The 16,249-nt window shown below is 41.3% G+C and overlaps 1 protein-coding gene across 4 annotated transcripts in view; it reads right to left on the bottom strand.

Moving 5' to 3' along the window:
* OSBPL11 (oxysterol binding protein like 11) overlaps positions 1-15,854 on the bottom strand; it is a 93,442-nt gene extending 77,588 nt beyond the window's left edge. For 2 of the 4 annotated variants that reach the window (XM_057739060.1, XM_057739057.1), the window contains exon 1: positions 15,694-15,830. In XM_057739060.1, the coding sequence (XP_057595043.1) occupies positions 15,694-15,827 (134 nt within the window). In that variant the 5' untranslated portion in view covers positions 15,828-15,830. Of the gene's footprint in view, positions 1-15,193; positions 15,216-15,693 lie in introns of those variants that run through there. The other 2 variants (XM_057739056.1, XM_057739059.1) reach the window with 2 other exon arrangements.
* Positions 15,855-16,249: the final 395 nt, after the last annotated feature.

Here is a 16,249-nt window from a genome sequence, read left to right as displayed (position 1 = left end):
ATGCGGGTGGGTGAGGAGTTATTTAATTAGGTACAGAGTTTCAGTTTGGGATGATAAAAATTCTGGCATGAATCGAGGTAACAGTTGCATAACAGTGTGAATATATTTAACGCCACCAAACTGTATACTTATAAACGGTTAAAATGGTAAATTTTATGATATGTACATTGTACCACAATAAAAAATAACCTGACAATTTTTTTTTAATTTACTGGCTGTGTGGGGTCTTCGCTGCTGCACTCGGGCTCCCTCCAGTTGCCGGGAGTGGGGGCCACTCCCCGTTGTGGTGCACGGGACACTCACTGCTGCCGTTTCTCTGGTTGTGGAGCACGGGCTCCAGGTGCACGGGCTTCAGTAGTTGCGGCACACGGCCCCAACAACTGTGGCTCACAGGCTGCAAAGCACAGGTTCAACAGTTGCGGCGCACGGGCCTCGGCGCTCCGCAGCATGCAGGATTCTCCTGGACCAGGGATGGAACCCGTGTCCCCTGCACTGGCAGGCGGATTCTTAACCCCTGCGCCACCGAGCAAGCCCCTACCTGACAATGTGATTGCATCCTGTCTGATCCCTGATGTCCTCTTTTCCAACTGGTCCTGAACTCATGATATTATCTACTGACCTCTGAAAAACCCAGTAACAGACATATTACAGAGTAGATAAAATATAAAATCTTCATGAATTTTGAAGATAATACAGGTAACTCCCAAGAAAGTTCTATCAGCCATGGGCTGCTTTAAGTCACAAACTGCATCCACTGGAGATACCTACTGCCTTGGACAGTTAAGAGAGATTTCACGAAGAACGTCTAAGAAACAGAGCTGTAAAATGTTTGCCTATACAGACCCAAAACAGAGAAAGTCCAATATATAATCTGATTGTTACAGACAACTACATTTGGGAAATCCCTCATGCAAATAGCTGGCCACTTGAAGACTGGACAGAAGAAACTTCTACATTGAAAAGTATAAAGTCAATTCTATCACTTCCAGAAAGTTAGCAAGTTGTTTATTATAACGGGAAGGGCATGGACGTAACACAGACAAACACAGGTTTGCATCCCCGTGGGACCTTAGGCAAGCAAGTTATCTGGCCCTATGTGTCTTCATCTGTAAATGCGGATAAGAACATCTAACTTCAGATGTATAATGAGGAAAGGAGAGAAAATATATTCCAACCCAAAGATATTTGAAGTACATTTCAATATGGTAAATGAGCAACAAATATAGGTTTTCTCCTCCTCCAGGGAGTCGATTCCTCTGCAGGCAAAGGGTTCATTTTCTAGATCAGTTCTCTAGATCTGTCTTACTTTGTTAGTCTGACATTTTCAAGTCAGAATGATGCAACCTAAAAAGCCTGAGTCTCCTACTTCTTTTATTTAAAAAAATAATTCTTGTTTTTTTCCAGTAGATACTTTCTCAAGAACTATGAAGGGTCTGAGACGTCACCCTATCTGTAAGCTGACAAGTTAACTGGCCAGTTTCACAGATGCTGGCAGGATACATGAAACTCCTAAGCCAGACGAACGACTTCAGCAGCCACAGTGAGAGCAGCAGACAGATGATCAGCCCCATCACATGAGGCAATGCAGAGAGGGCAGGAGGTGCCCGCACACGTGGCAGGCTGCAGCACAGACAACGACCACGGGGCGTGGCAAACTCAAACCTTTCAAGGCCAGTAAGCCCACCTGACCTCCATGGCAAGGAGACAGTAAAACAAACCTGACTTTGACTCAGGAGGGAGATACTATATCTTCCAAGACTGTTTGTTATACAAATATTTCTGAAACAAACAGTAAAGAACAAAGGAGAGTCAGTACCACCGCTCACAAGATAGGAAGAAACATGAGCTCCGTTAAGAACTGTCTCCTAATGAGTATTCCGTACATATACAGAGAAAAGATCCTTATCCAACCTTGTCTTTCAGCCACCAGTTCCCCTCCTCGGAGACAAGCACTTCCCTCAACTTTTTGTGTATCTCTTCAGAGATATTCTATGCGTACCTGCAGATGTGCACATGAGCGCGCACACACACACACACACACACACACACACACACACACACACTTTCACTATATTTTTTTTAAATGGTTGCAATTAGGAACTTCCCTGGTGATCCAGTGACTAAGACTCTGTGCTCCCAACGACGGGGGCCCGGGTTCGATCCCTGGTGAGGGAACTAGATCTCACATGCTGCAACTAAGAGCTTGCATGCCACAACTAAAGATCGCACACACTACAACAAAGATTCTACATGACGTAACTAAGACCCAGAGCAGCCACATAAATTAAAAAAAAAAAGTTGCAATTACATACACTATACCTTGCTTTTTTCACAGTTTTCTTAGGGAAGGTTCCATTTTGACACATATGGATCTAATGCATTCTTAGGATCTGCACAGTAATCCACTGCTCAACAGTATCACTAGTCCCCCAGTGATGGACATTTGCTTCCCAGCTTTTACTATTATAAACAATACTGAAACAAGCCTAGTTATACACATCTTTGAGTACACCTGCTAAAAATGAAATTGCAAGGTGAAAAGTACATGCATTTTTGATTTTTACAGATATTGCCAACCCGCTCTCCAAAAGGCTTCAACCAAAGTAACTCCCACCTTTCAATACAAAAAAGGGCCTGTTTCCTCACATCAGCCTACAGCACCACTGTTTGCCAACAAAAAATAGTGTGAAGCGTTTACCTGTAAACAGGACTTTCAGACATTACTAGCAGGCTTTTCAATACCCCTTACGTTCAAAATTAAGTTTCTAGAGCTTAAGTGTGAGGCTGTGTTATACTGTGGAATGCACACCTAGAAGGGATGGGTACAGGATCTAGTTCTGGCTTCCCACTGAATAACACCATGAACGATGCTGACCAAACCACTTCATTTCTCTGGGCCTCAGGTTTCTCATGAGTTAGTCCGATAACCCTTTCAATCTAAAATGTGTGTACACTGCTCATTACTCAAAATTCTAAAAGTTTTTCTCAACAGAAAATCGTAATTTCAAAAGTAAAGTTTGCAAATAAGAGCAACATCATACTTCACATTTATAATTTTTAGAGAAAAGTAAAAATTTTTTTCTAGTACAATATCTTATTCACATAGTAGCATTTACTTATTCCCCATAGAGTATAAGAGGTCTTCGTAGGGACTTCCCTCATGGTGCAGTGGTTAAGAATTCGCCTGCCAATGCAGAGGACACGGGTTCGATCCCTGGTCCGGGAAGATTCCACATACCGCAGAGCAACTAAGTCCGTGCGCCACAGCTACTGAATCCCAAGTGCCCTAGAGCCCACCTGCGACAACTACTGAGCCTTCGTGCCACAACTGCTGAAGCCTGCACACCACAAGAGAAACCACTGCAATGAGAAGCCCACATACCACAACAAAAAGTAGCCCCCACTCGCCACAACTAGAGAAAGCCCGTGGGCAGCAACAAACACCCAACACAGCCAAAAAAAACCCAAAACAAAAAGGTCTTCGCAGTAGATTCAATGAGACCAAGATACCACAGACCAAGAAAACAGCAGGGTGCTAAAAGTCTACTGCCACCCTCCCTATCTGTATGTCCATTCTCTCCTTCCATTTTTGTAAGTACCTCTTTCTAGCTTTAAACTATACTTAGTTCCAAAAACACACTCAGAGTGATATTTAATGTTTACCTGTATAGCATAATTCAAGAAAAAAAATTTTTTTTTCCCTTGTGCTAATTCTTTCTAAATTGAAAGTAAAGGGAAAAAGCAGAAAAGCATTTCCCTTCCTCCATATCTGAATTTAAAAAGGAGGGAAAAAGGTGACAACCAAACAAGAAGCATCAAGCAATGTTGATACTTCCTATGAAAATTTTACATTACCTAAGTAACAACAAATTCAAACACTCAAGTTTTTTTTTTCCTTTAAGAACCTATAAATATTAATTATTCAAAAAAACAATACAGGTGCTTCCTAGGTGGCGCAGTGATTAAGAATCCGCCTGCCAATACAGGGGACATGGGTTCGATCCCTGCTCCGGGAAGATCCCACATGCCGCAGAGCAACTAAGCCCGTGCACCACAACTATTCAGCCTGCGCTTTAGAGCCCGTGAGCCACAACTATTGAGCCCATGTGCTGCAACTACTGAAGCCCACACGCCTAGAACCCATGCTCCGCAACAAGAGAAGCCACGGCAATGAGGAGCCCGCACACCACCACGAAGAGTAGCCCCCACTTGCTGAAACTAAAGAAAGCCCGTGCACAGCAAAAGGAGACCCAACAGAGCCAATAAAATTAATTAATTAAATTTAAAAATACAGAAAATTTTAAAAGCTCATTCTACTACTTAAATAAAATAAAAATTTCAGAATTCCCAGGCAATCCAGTGGTTAGGACTCCACACCCTCCCTACCAAGGGCCCAGGCTCGATACCTGTTCGGGGAACTAAGATCCTATATGTTGCATGGCATGGCCAAAAAATAAGTAAATAAATAAAAATCTTTTTTTGTAAGTTTCATCATAATTTTTGGTGGAGATATAATATATACACATCTTCAAACTCCCTATTACTACTGGGAAGTAGATCACCTCCCAATTACAAATCTGTATAATCAAATGATTCCATATCTTGTATAGCTATAAAATCATGTGAAATTAAAAAAAAACTTATACAATGTGTACTCTAAGATGAAACCATGTCTCTGAGCTATGAAGAGTACAATAAAAAAATTTTTTAAAGGCATAAGTATATTTTGTATAGAATTTTCCAAATTGCTGATTTAAATTGATTCACTATTCACAATGATACTACTTATAATGATAAATGATCCACTATTTACAATGATGGCAAAACAGGATAAAGCCCCACTCAGAGGCTGCTGTGGCTCTCCAACGCCAGCACTACCTCTAGCTCACCAAACTCCAGCCAAAGGAGAAGGGAGGTAAATAAAGAGGTCTCTATACCACGGTGTGTACAAATCAGACCGCTCGCAAATCGACCAGCGGTAAAACACCTAGGAAGCATGGCTACAGAGGCTGCTCTCAGGACTCCGCACTCTACTGCAGGAGTGAAGAAACCTCACTGTTACAGGCTGGTACTGTGGCACGCCTTGAAATTAGACATTATTTGAAGTCCACTGAACTTCTGATTCGCAAACTTCCCTTCCAGCCTCCGATGTGAGAAACTGCTCACAACTTCAAAACAGATCTGCACTTCCAGAGTGCAGCTATGGGTGCTTCGCAGGAGGCAAGTGAGGCCTATCTGGTTGGCCTTTCTGAAGACACCAACCTGTGTGCTATCCACGCCAAACGTGTAACAATTGTGCCAAAAGACATCCAGCTCGCATGCCACATACATGGAGAACGTGCTTAAGAATCCACTGTGATGGGAAACATTTCATTCTTAAAAAAAAAATTCTCTTCTTCCTGTTATTGGTAGTTCCAAACGTTAGATATTTTCTCCCCATCGGGTCAAAAGGTACTTAAGGATATGACTGCAAGTGGAAAACTAGGGGACAGAAATCAGGTATTGGCAGTTTTTCCATTTTCATTTGTGTGTGAATTTTTAATATAAATGTGGGGACATAAAGCGTTAATGCAGGTCAAAATGTTTCGGTGAACAAGTTTCAGCAGTTCAACTTTATTACAACTATAAATAAACATGCTAAATTTTTCTGGAAAAAAAAATCCCACTCAGAATTTTACACTAAAACCTCACTCGCAATTAAAAAAAAGAATCAAATTAAAACTACACTGATATACCATTTTTTAACCTATTAAACTTTTAGATTTCTGCCAATCTAATAACATATTACACTGCTAAGGTGCTGGGAGAGAGGCACTCAATCACTGCCACTGTACACTCCAATGAAGAGAAATCTGATAATAACTACTGACAAAATTACAAATCGACTCAGTAATTCCAGCTCCTGGGCGTTTTCCCATGGAAACGTTCACATGCTTGCAGATGACACGAGCAAGTTATCCACTGCTGCCTTATCCCTAACAGCAAAATTTTGGAAACAAATTAAATGTCCACCAATAGGGGACTTATTAAAGGTGGACTGAAGTGTTTCTCTCCAAAATTCACGTTTAAGTCCTAACCCCCAATGTGATGGTATTTAGAGATGAGGCCTTTGGGAGATACTTAGGTACAGACTAGGGCCTTTATGGTGAGATTTGTGCCCTTAGAAGAAAAACCAGAGAGCTCTCTCACACCTCCCTCCCTCCCTCCCTCCCTCCCTCCCTCCCTCTCTCTCTCCCTCCCCCTCCACATGTGCACACAGTGAGAATGCCCCCCTCCCCCGCCACCGCCATGTGAGGACACAGAGAGGTCATCTGCAAACCTGGAAGAAAGCCCTCACCAGAACCTAACCATGCTGGCACCCTGATCTCAAAATTTACAGCCTCCAAAACTGTGAAAAAATAAATTTCTATTGTTTAAGCCATTCAGAGTAAACTATTTTGTTACAGCAGCCTGAACTAATACCATATACATATATATAGTATGATACCTTTTTTAAAAAAATCTCTCAAAGGCACAGTGGTTAAGAATCTGCCTGCCAATGCAGGGGACACAGGTTCGAGCCCTGGGCCGGGAAGATCCCACATGCCGCAGAGCAACTAAGCCCATGCGCCACAACTACTGAGCCTGTGTGCCGCAACTACTGAAGCCCAGATGCCTAGAGCCCATGCTCCGCAACAAGAGAAGCCACAGCAATGAGAAGCCCACACATCACAGCAATGAGAAGCCCACACACCACAACAAAGAGTAGCCCCTGCTCTCCGCAACTACAGAAAGCCAGCACACAGCAAGGAACATCCAACACCGCCAATCAATACATAAATTTATATTAAAAAAATCTCTAAAAGCACACACAAGAAGCCAGGAGTGTGTATTCTCTATTTTTAAGTGGGAGGAGTCCTGAGCAGGTGGAGGATTGGGTGAAAGGAAGATTTTCATTGCACACCTTTCAGTATTTTTTTGGATCAAGTGAACATATTACTTATTTCCCAAAATTAAATTAAAAATATTTTTCACTTATGTTAGTTATAAATGTGAAACATCTACAAAACTGATAAACAAGTTATTCTTTACAGAACTGACTGCATAGGCTCAGGCAGTAGGAAAGGAAACCTGTTCTAGAAGCAACTATTGGTGGCATTTCACCTCACCATTTACATCATTTTTATTCTGTCCCTTTCCTCCCTCCCTCATTCCCTCCCTCTCCCTCTGTCTCTCTTTGCTATGTCCTTTTTCTGTCCCTGTTTTCCCTCTTTGTTCTTTTCCCTTTCCTGTCCCTTCTATCCCTCTGACTAGGGTTTCCAGCTACAGCGAGTAGCAAACACAGACTTCAGTCTACCCCTCCAGGGACCCACCAGCCAACCTCAAGAATAGCAATGGAAGCAAATCGCACAGGCAGCCAAACTCAAGTACAGGGAGACAACGAGTGAGAAATCATGCCTTGTCACAATATCTAAGTAACGAAAAAGAAAATCCTTTCTTTCACCAGCAAACTAAACTGCTCTATAAATTGTCCTAAAACCAGATGGTAATGCCAAAACACTAATGTGACTGTTTAATCAGGCAATTTACTTTTAAGTTAAACCTGAACAAGTCTGGACACAAATACTTTTATTTAACAAAATCAGTACAGTGGAAGATTCTTAGCTAGGAAAGATGTTCCCTCTCTCAAAGTACTATTATTTATATCAAGAATATTCTTCACTATTTTCAGAGTCCAGAGTGCTAACCATTACATCATGGGCCCTGTTATCTCTACTATTTTCAAAACCAAAAACAAAAGACATAATTTCCCACAAATCTGTTTGATGGACAATTACCTCTGGGACCTAAATTACGTGACTTATTCAGAAAATACTAAAAAGACTAATTTGTATGTTCTAATATTAAGTTGTTTGCATAGTTTAATACAGTATAACTTCTAGGAAACTATGAACTCAAATGGACTATATTTAAACTTGTAAAGCAAAAATATAAGAAATTATAGTATACCACAACAAATTAAATCTTGTTCAAGGTGTGGTATAGTTCTCACTAGGTTTTTGGAACAATATTTTATTCTTTTCAGTTTCATGTTTATAAGTTGTCTTTCCCTTGTTTGTATTATCATCTGTAGCAGATTTCAGACAAGGAAAACAAAAATTAGGGTACAGAAATATATATTCAACTTCCCTTTAACCCCAGCAAAGAAAAAAAAGCAAACATTAATGACTTTTTCCTCAAATCACTTCAAAAGGAGTGGTAAAATCTCAAAGACAGCAAACATTAGGTTATATTCAGGCAAATATCATTTGCCTGTTTGTAAATGAATACTTTTCCCTGTAACAGAGTATTGAGAGTGGAAGATACCAAGTCTGACCACAAAAATTATTTCTATACTATATTTTGCAGACGTCTACCCATTTACTGAAGTGCATACTATCTCATAATGAGGGAAAGAGATCTGTCTGTTCACAGTGCTCAGCTGGCACAGAGCCCAAAACAGGAAAAAGCAGGCCCATCACACACCCCAATCTGCTTCTTGGTTCCTCCTGTGGGTAGTTCTCTTCTGGTCCACTTTAAAAAAACAAGTAGCAGATTTGCAGATCTGTAAATTTTTCTAAAAGCTGACATGAAGAAAAATAATGGAAACATGCACATTTTATAAACTTTGAACATTTACTATGAAAAAGGAAGGAAGGATCTAGAATTAAGAAATCTATTTTCATTTTAAACAGTGAATATAAATCATATGAGTAGAAATTACTCTGGAAAGAAGAAAATTTAAGGCTAATCTAATAAATCACTTCTCAGCTTTGGTTTTTAAAAAGTTCGTCATGATATATTTTGCAAATGTGGTTGAGGCTCTTCCCTTTTCTGATTCTTTTTCATGACCCTCCCAAACTAAGCCTTGGGGTCCCTACTTTCATTGTTCTGAGAGCACAGATTAATTTGGAATTAACTAATAGAGGGCTTCACACATGGGAAAGGCTCAAAAGTATCTGCTGCATGAGTTAAAACACTAGTAAACGATGAAACCACCATGTTCTAAACTAATTACTTATCAATAATTATTCATGCCTTTAGAAAGCTCATCTACTTTTAATATCTTTATGAAAATAACTACCTAGGAATAAAAGTTCTTGCACTTAGCTATATAACCTTGGCCAACTCATTTTGATGTTTTTTTCAACTATAAAATGGGGATAACAACGCCCTATCTTCTGGGCATCCAAGAGGATTAACTGATAAGGGAAGTGAAACATACTGGATACTAAAAGGCAATTATCTTCATTTCTAACGCCCCATATCTTTAAGGTGACTGAAACATGCTGACAACTTTAAGCTCAACATATCTAAAAGCAATTGCATCACTTGACTCCCCGAAATCTGCTTCTCCTAGAGACTTTTCAAAGTTTTATATCTGGATAACTGAAGTCAATCTTTACTTCCTGCCTTCACCACTACCTTCCACCCAATCACTCAATCACCCACCAAGGTCTGTCACTCTTCCTCCAATGACTTCCTTCTTTCCCAGCCTACTGGCACCTTCCCTTTATTATTTCACTGTCTAGGTCACTGCAACTGATCTCTAAGTATCTCCTCTTGTTCCCCAACAATCAAATTCAGCCCCCAGCTCTCAGCTTTCAAGACAAACTTCCAATTGTGTACTCATCACAGCTACCTCAATCATAGATGACAATCTTAAGTCCATTCATAATAACATTTTTGATGGGCACCTTCTTGCCTGGCTCCTATTGATCCCCACCTGCTGGTATTCACACCTCTGTGTGGGCTGAACCTTATCTTTTTTTCTAATAAATAGTGACAAGTGATGTGGCTTCACTTCCATGCCTAGGTTAAGACAGACTGTGACTTCCTTCTTGCTACCACTCTCTTCTCACTTCCTCACTCTGAAGAAACAAGCTGGCAGTAGCAAGATGCTCCATGGAGAGGCCCATGTGGCCAAGAACCAAAGGAGGCCACCAGTGATCAGTTCATGAGGAACTGAGGTCTGTTTCCAACAGGCCAAAAGAACTGAATTGTGCCAAGAGCCACATGAATGAGCCAGGAAGTGGATCCTTCCCAGTTGAGCCTCAAGATGACTGGAGCCTTGTGAAACACCCCGAGCCAGAGCACCCAGCAACGCTGCAGACATTACTGACCCACAGACACTGTGACACAAAAAATGCTGCTGTTTCAATATACTAAATTTGGGGGTAATTTGTAACACAATAATATTGATAGACAACACACTTATTTCACATATTTTTTTTTCTTTCACTGTGAATTATAGAAAATTATTTTTATGAATATTTGTTTTTGTGTAGTTTTAAGCTGATTTGGTAGTTTCATATTTAATTTTTTAACCTACCTGGAATTTATTTAGGAATATGTAAGTTTGACTTACACAAGTTTTCTATGTGCCTGGAAAAATGTAATAAATTAAAATACAAAGACTAGGAAAATCTTTGCAGCAAGTATAGTAGCAAAATATTTAACCATACAAAATTAAAATATATGTAGTTATATATTTCTTATATAAAAAATATAAACTTTCTGAAACTATAGTGAAGAAATCAGTAAAAGACAGGGCCTCCAGGGAGGGAAACTGGGTGGCTAGGACAAGTATGTAAGGTAAACATTTCACTATACATGCCTCATTTATCAACAAAGTACTTTAAAGAATTATTGATATTAAAAATATTAATTAGTATGGAATATTTTAAAATAGACTTCAAGTATATTAATTTTAAAAAGTAAGAAAATATTAATAGAAAAATGAAAAGATATAAGCAGATACTTCACATAGGAAAAAATAAAATTAATAATAAAAAAAATGAATTCAAAATGAATCAGAGACCTAAAAATCTAAGTGTTAAAAATTTAAAACTCTCAGACAAAACACACGAGCAAATCTTTGTGACCTTGGACTTGGCAATGATTTCTTAAATGTGACACCACGTATAAGCAAAAGAAGAAAAAACAGATTGTGCTTCATGAAAATTAAAAGCTTCTGTGCTGCAAATTATTTTATCAGGAAAATGAAAAGATGGGAATTCCCTGGCTGCCCAGTGGTTAGGACTCAGTGCTTTCACTGTCATGGGCCCAGGTTTGATCCCTGGTGGGGGAACTAAGATCCCACAAGGCATGTGGTGGTGGGGGGGGGGGGGGAGGGGAGGGGAAAAAAAAAAGAAAGTGAAAAGACAATCCACAGAGTGGGAGAAAATATTTGCAAATCATAATCATATATCTCATAAGAGAACTGTATGCAGAACACATACAGAACTCTTACAATTCAATAATAAAAAAGATAAATAATCCAATTTAAAAATGGTCAAAGGACATCAACAAAAACTCGACAAATAATAGATGCTGGAGAGGGTGTGGAGAAACGGGAACCCTTTCGCACTGCTGGTGGTAATGTACAGCCACTATGGAGAACAGTATGGAGGTTCCTTGAAAAACTAAAAACAGAATTATCATATGACCCAGAAATCCCACTACTGAGCATATACCCAGAGAAAACCATAATTCAAAAAGATACATCCACCCCAATGTTCACAGCAGCACTATTTACAATAGCCAAGACATGGAAGCAACCTAAATGTCCACAGACAGATGAATGGATAAGGAAGATGTGGTACATATATACAATGGAATACTACTCAGCCATAAAAAAGAATAATGCCATTTGCAGCAACATGGACCTAGAGATTATCATACTAAGTGAAATAAGTCATACAGAGAAAGAAAAATATCATATCATTCATATGTGGAATCTAAAAAAAGATACAAATGAACTTATTTACAAAACAGAAATACAGACAAAGAAAACAAATTTATGATTATCAAAAGGGAAAAGGGGGGAGGGATAAATTAGGAGCCTGGGATTAACAGACACTATATATAAAATAGATAAACAAGGACCTACTGCATAGCACACGGAACTATGTTCAATATATTGTAATAACCTATAATGGAAAAGAATCTGATATATGTATGTATGTATGTATATGTATGTGTATATACATATATATACGTATATATATCTGACACTTTGCTGTATACCTGAAACTAGCACAATATTCTAAACCAACTATAGTTCGATTAAAAAAAATGGCCAAAAGCTCTGAAGAGACATTTCTCCAAAGACAGACAAATGACCAGTAAGCACATGAAAAGATACTCAACATTTTTCATCATCAGGGAAATACAATTCAAAACCACAATGAGATACCATTTCATATCCACTAGGATGGCTAAAACCAAAAAGACAGGTAATAACAAGTGTTGATGAGAATGTGAAGAGGTTAAAACCCTAATACACTGCTAATAAGTAGGCAAAAGGGTGCAGCAGCTTTGGAAAATGGTCTGATGGTTCCTCAAAAAGTTAAACAGTTACCATATGACCTAGCAATTCCACTCCTAGTTATATACCCAAGAGAAATGAAAACATATGTCCACACAAAACTTGAACACAAATGCTCAAAGCAGCATTATTCATAATACCCACAAAATGGAAACAAGCCAAATGTCCAGCAACCTATGAACAGATAAGCCAAACGTGGTATATTCATAAATGAAACATTAGACAGCCACAAAAAGGAATAAAGTACTGCTATATGCTACATTTATGAACCTTGAAAGCATTATGCTAATTAATTCTCTAAGTCTGCAAAATAAAGCCCAGGGTCTGAACCACACAGTCCTTACTAAATTTCAACCACTTCCTAAGACAACCTGAAAGCTCCATTTTTAAAAATGGGACAGTAGCAAATTACAAGTAAGCAGCTGGCTCTATGGCTCTCAAGATCCAGAGAGAGCCGGTGAGGCCATGGAACAGGATGAGATAACAGGCCAAAAACATGAGCTTAAGAAGAGAGGATGATGAAGTATCACACCCGCTTCCAAAGGAAAAGAGCCAACCAAAGAAATGAGAAAGAAGCAATTAGACAACAGAGGAATAAAGGAGAAACCAAGGGAAAGTAATGCCAAAAAAGTCAAGAAAAGAATAATAACAGGTACACTTAAAGAGATATCAACTGGAATAAGAATCTAAAAACATTCATTGGGGACTTCCTAGGTGGCGCAGTGGTTAAGAATCCACCTGCCAATGCAGGGGACACAGCTTTGATCCCTGCCCCAGGAAGATACCCCATGCCGCGGAGCAACTAAGTCCACGCACCACAACTACTGAGCCTTAGCTCTAGAGTCCATGAGCCACAACTACTGAGCGTGAGTGCCACAACTATGGAAGCCCGTGCACCTAGAGCCCATGCTCCACAACGAGAAGCCACCGCAATGAGAAGCCCTTGCACCACAATGAAGAGTAGCCCCCACTCGCCACAACTAGAGAAAGCCCACAGGCAGCCACGAAGACCCAATGCAGCCAAAAATAAATAAATAAATATTTTTAAAAAAACATAAAAATGAAAACATCATTTTTTACTCATATGCTTGGTAAGGACAGAGCCAACTGTCATGGGTTGAACAATAAATGAGGGTTAAGGAAATGGAGGCAGTTGAGTGTAAACTGTTCTTAAGAAGAAAAGATTTAGATTAGTTTTCATTATTGCTGTTGTTGTTCTAAAGTCCAGAGATTTGGGGCCTCAGAGGAAGAAGTCAGGGAAGAAGGAACAATGCTGGAAAATGGAGAAAATTGTTTGATCGATGTTCTTGAGGACAAGGGGATAAATTCAACTGAGAGGCAGGCTGGAGGATTAGCCTTGAACAAGCCTCTTTTAAGTAAAAAGATATGTCAGTATGTAAATGCAGTAATGTGTTATATATCTGCATCCTTGGTGAAGAGTTCCACATAACTGAATTTTCCAGATACTTAAGCTTTTTTTTTTTAATTTTAGCTATTCTCCTTGAAACTGTTCACGACTATATCATACAGTTCTCTGCCTTCTTAAACAGATTGTGCTTTCCTGGATGACTTAAGGTTACTGTAACTATGATTACATTACTAGGAAGTAATATAGCTGAGTTTACATGTTAATTTTTCAAATCTTTGAATGTTCTATGTTGTCACTTGTCACTTCCTGTTATACTTCCCCAGATAACTTTTTTCATTTGTGCTTCCAACAGTCTAGTTTGAAAATTATATAACCATTAAATAATACCCTAAGTAAGGGATAATAGGGTCCTGAATCAAAGTATATAAGTAAAGTATACAAGTAAAGTATATGGCTTTATGACAGTATCAAACCTGTTTCACTTTTCAATTCAGTTAAGACTGGGTTTCAAAGAGTTGAGGATATCAACCAGAAGACTGACCTATGGCTACATGAAATATTACTTTATCTTGCTTCCTTAAGTCATATCAAAATAGCCCTACCAAGTCACTGATAATTTTATATGGTTAGTCTTACACCACAAAAAAAAAAGCATCATGCATTCCAAAAGTGAGCCTAGACATCTCACAGCAACTAAATATAGTTTCCTGTTGTATAATCACTTACCAATAAAAAAGTTATAACCTTCTACACTTTGTTTCTATATATTAATATAGTCATGTATATTTCATCCCCATGTTCACTGCAGTATTACTTACAATAGCAAAAGCATGGAAATAACCTAAGTGTCCATCAAATGGATAAAGAAAACATGGTATATATACACAATGGAATATTATTATTCAGCCATAAAAAAAGAAGGAAATCTTGCCATTTGCAACAGCACGGAAGGACTTAGAGGGCATTATGCTAAGTGAAATAAGTCAGACAGAGAAAAGACAAACACTGTGTGATCTCTCTTACGTGTGGAATCTAAAAATCAAAGCAAAACTCATAAATACAGATAACAGATTGAGGGTAGCCAGAGGCAGGGGTGGGTGAAATGGGTGAGGGTGATCAAAAGGTACAAACTTCCAGTTATGAAATTAATCAGTCCTGGAAATGTAATGCACAGCATGGTGACTACAGCTGATAATACTGTATCAAACATTCGAAAGTTGCTACGAGAGTTCTCATCCAAAAAAAAAAAAAAAAATTAACTCTGTGTGGTGCCAGATGTTCACTAGATCTATTGTGGTGATCATTCCACAATACATAGCGATATTGAATCTTTACGCTGTACCCCTGAACCTAACCTAATGTTAGGGGTCGAACATTCCTCAATTTGAAAAAAAAGATTCTGGATGGTTATCTCCACCTATCCTTTACATATCAAAAGGAAAAAATAAAGCTACCATTGCTTCTCCAGTACTCACTTCCTCTTCCTTGTTTTTCATTCATACCGATGAAAATCAATCCAAGTAAAATCTCCCAAAGACAGAGGTGTGAGCGGCCTGATCAACTCAACGCCGAAACACCTCCCGAGTTCAGAGGATCGGAGGCACCAGCATCTGTCTTTTCGCCCCTGGATTCAGGTTATTCACGCACCTCTCCCCTCCTCACTCACAAAGCGGACGGAATGAACCCGCCCCCGCCGGACAGACACGTCCGGGCGCCCGCACGTGCCGGCCTCCGGAGAGAGCCGAGTTAACAGGGAGGCGGCCTCCGTGCGCACGAGCAGCACACAGGAAAACCAGCCAGAGGGAAGATGAACTCCAGAGCGCTGGTCTCCAAAAGGCCGCCAACAAACACCCGCTGAACGGACGCACGGCTGCACGCCACCCCGTCCAAGTGCGGGGCGTCGCGCGGACGGGCGCCCTCAGCACCTGCGGGGCCCGCCTCCCGCCTCCGGACCCGCGCGGGGACGGCGCCTCACCTGTACTGCCAGCCCTTGGCGCCGCCGCCTCGGCCGCCGCCGCTCCTGCTCGGGGTCAGCGCGGCGCCCGCGCCCTCCAGCCTGCCCTCGCCCTCCGGGACTCTCGCGGCCGCCGCGGGCTCGCCGCCCTGCATCCTCCCTCCCGGGCCAGGGGACAACCCTGGGCAGCGGCTTCCGACCTGCAGGCGACCCGCGCTGCCTCCCGAGACGGCGGCTGGGGCGGCGGGGCCCCGGGCCGCGGGAGCAGCGCGAGGCGCCCTGAGGGACGCCCTCCGGGGGCGGCGGCGGCGGCGGCGGCGCGGAGAACAGCCGCCCTCAGGCGCGGGCCTCCCCCGGGGAGGGCGCGGCCAGCGAGCGTCCCCGCGCCCGGCGGCCTGGCCGCATGCTCCGGGGAGGGCGCCGAGCCCGGCCGCGCCACGCGCCGCCCCTTCCTCTGCCGCCGGTCCTCAGCGGGAGGCAGCCCTCGAGGCAGAGCGGGCGCCGCCCGCGCGCAGCCCGGCAGCAGCGTCCGCGACGCAGGCCGCCGGGGGCGGGACGCCCGCGCCCAGGGTCGCCT

The sequence above is a fragment of the Hippopotamus amphibius genome, chromosome 6 (genome assembly GCF_030028045.1).
Source record: "Hippopotamus amphibius kiboko isolate mHipAmp2 chromosome 6, mHipAmp2.hap2, whole genome shotgun sequence".
Classification (NCBI taxonomy): domain Eukaryota; kingdom Metazoa; phylum Chordata; class Mammalia; order Artiodactyla; family Hippopotamidae; genus Hippopotamus; species Hippopotamus amphibius.
Note: the sequence above shows the minus strand (reverse complement) of the source record. Positions and strands in the feature narration are given on the sequence as shown.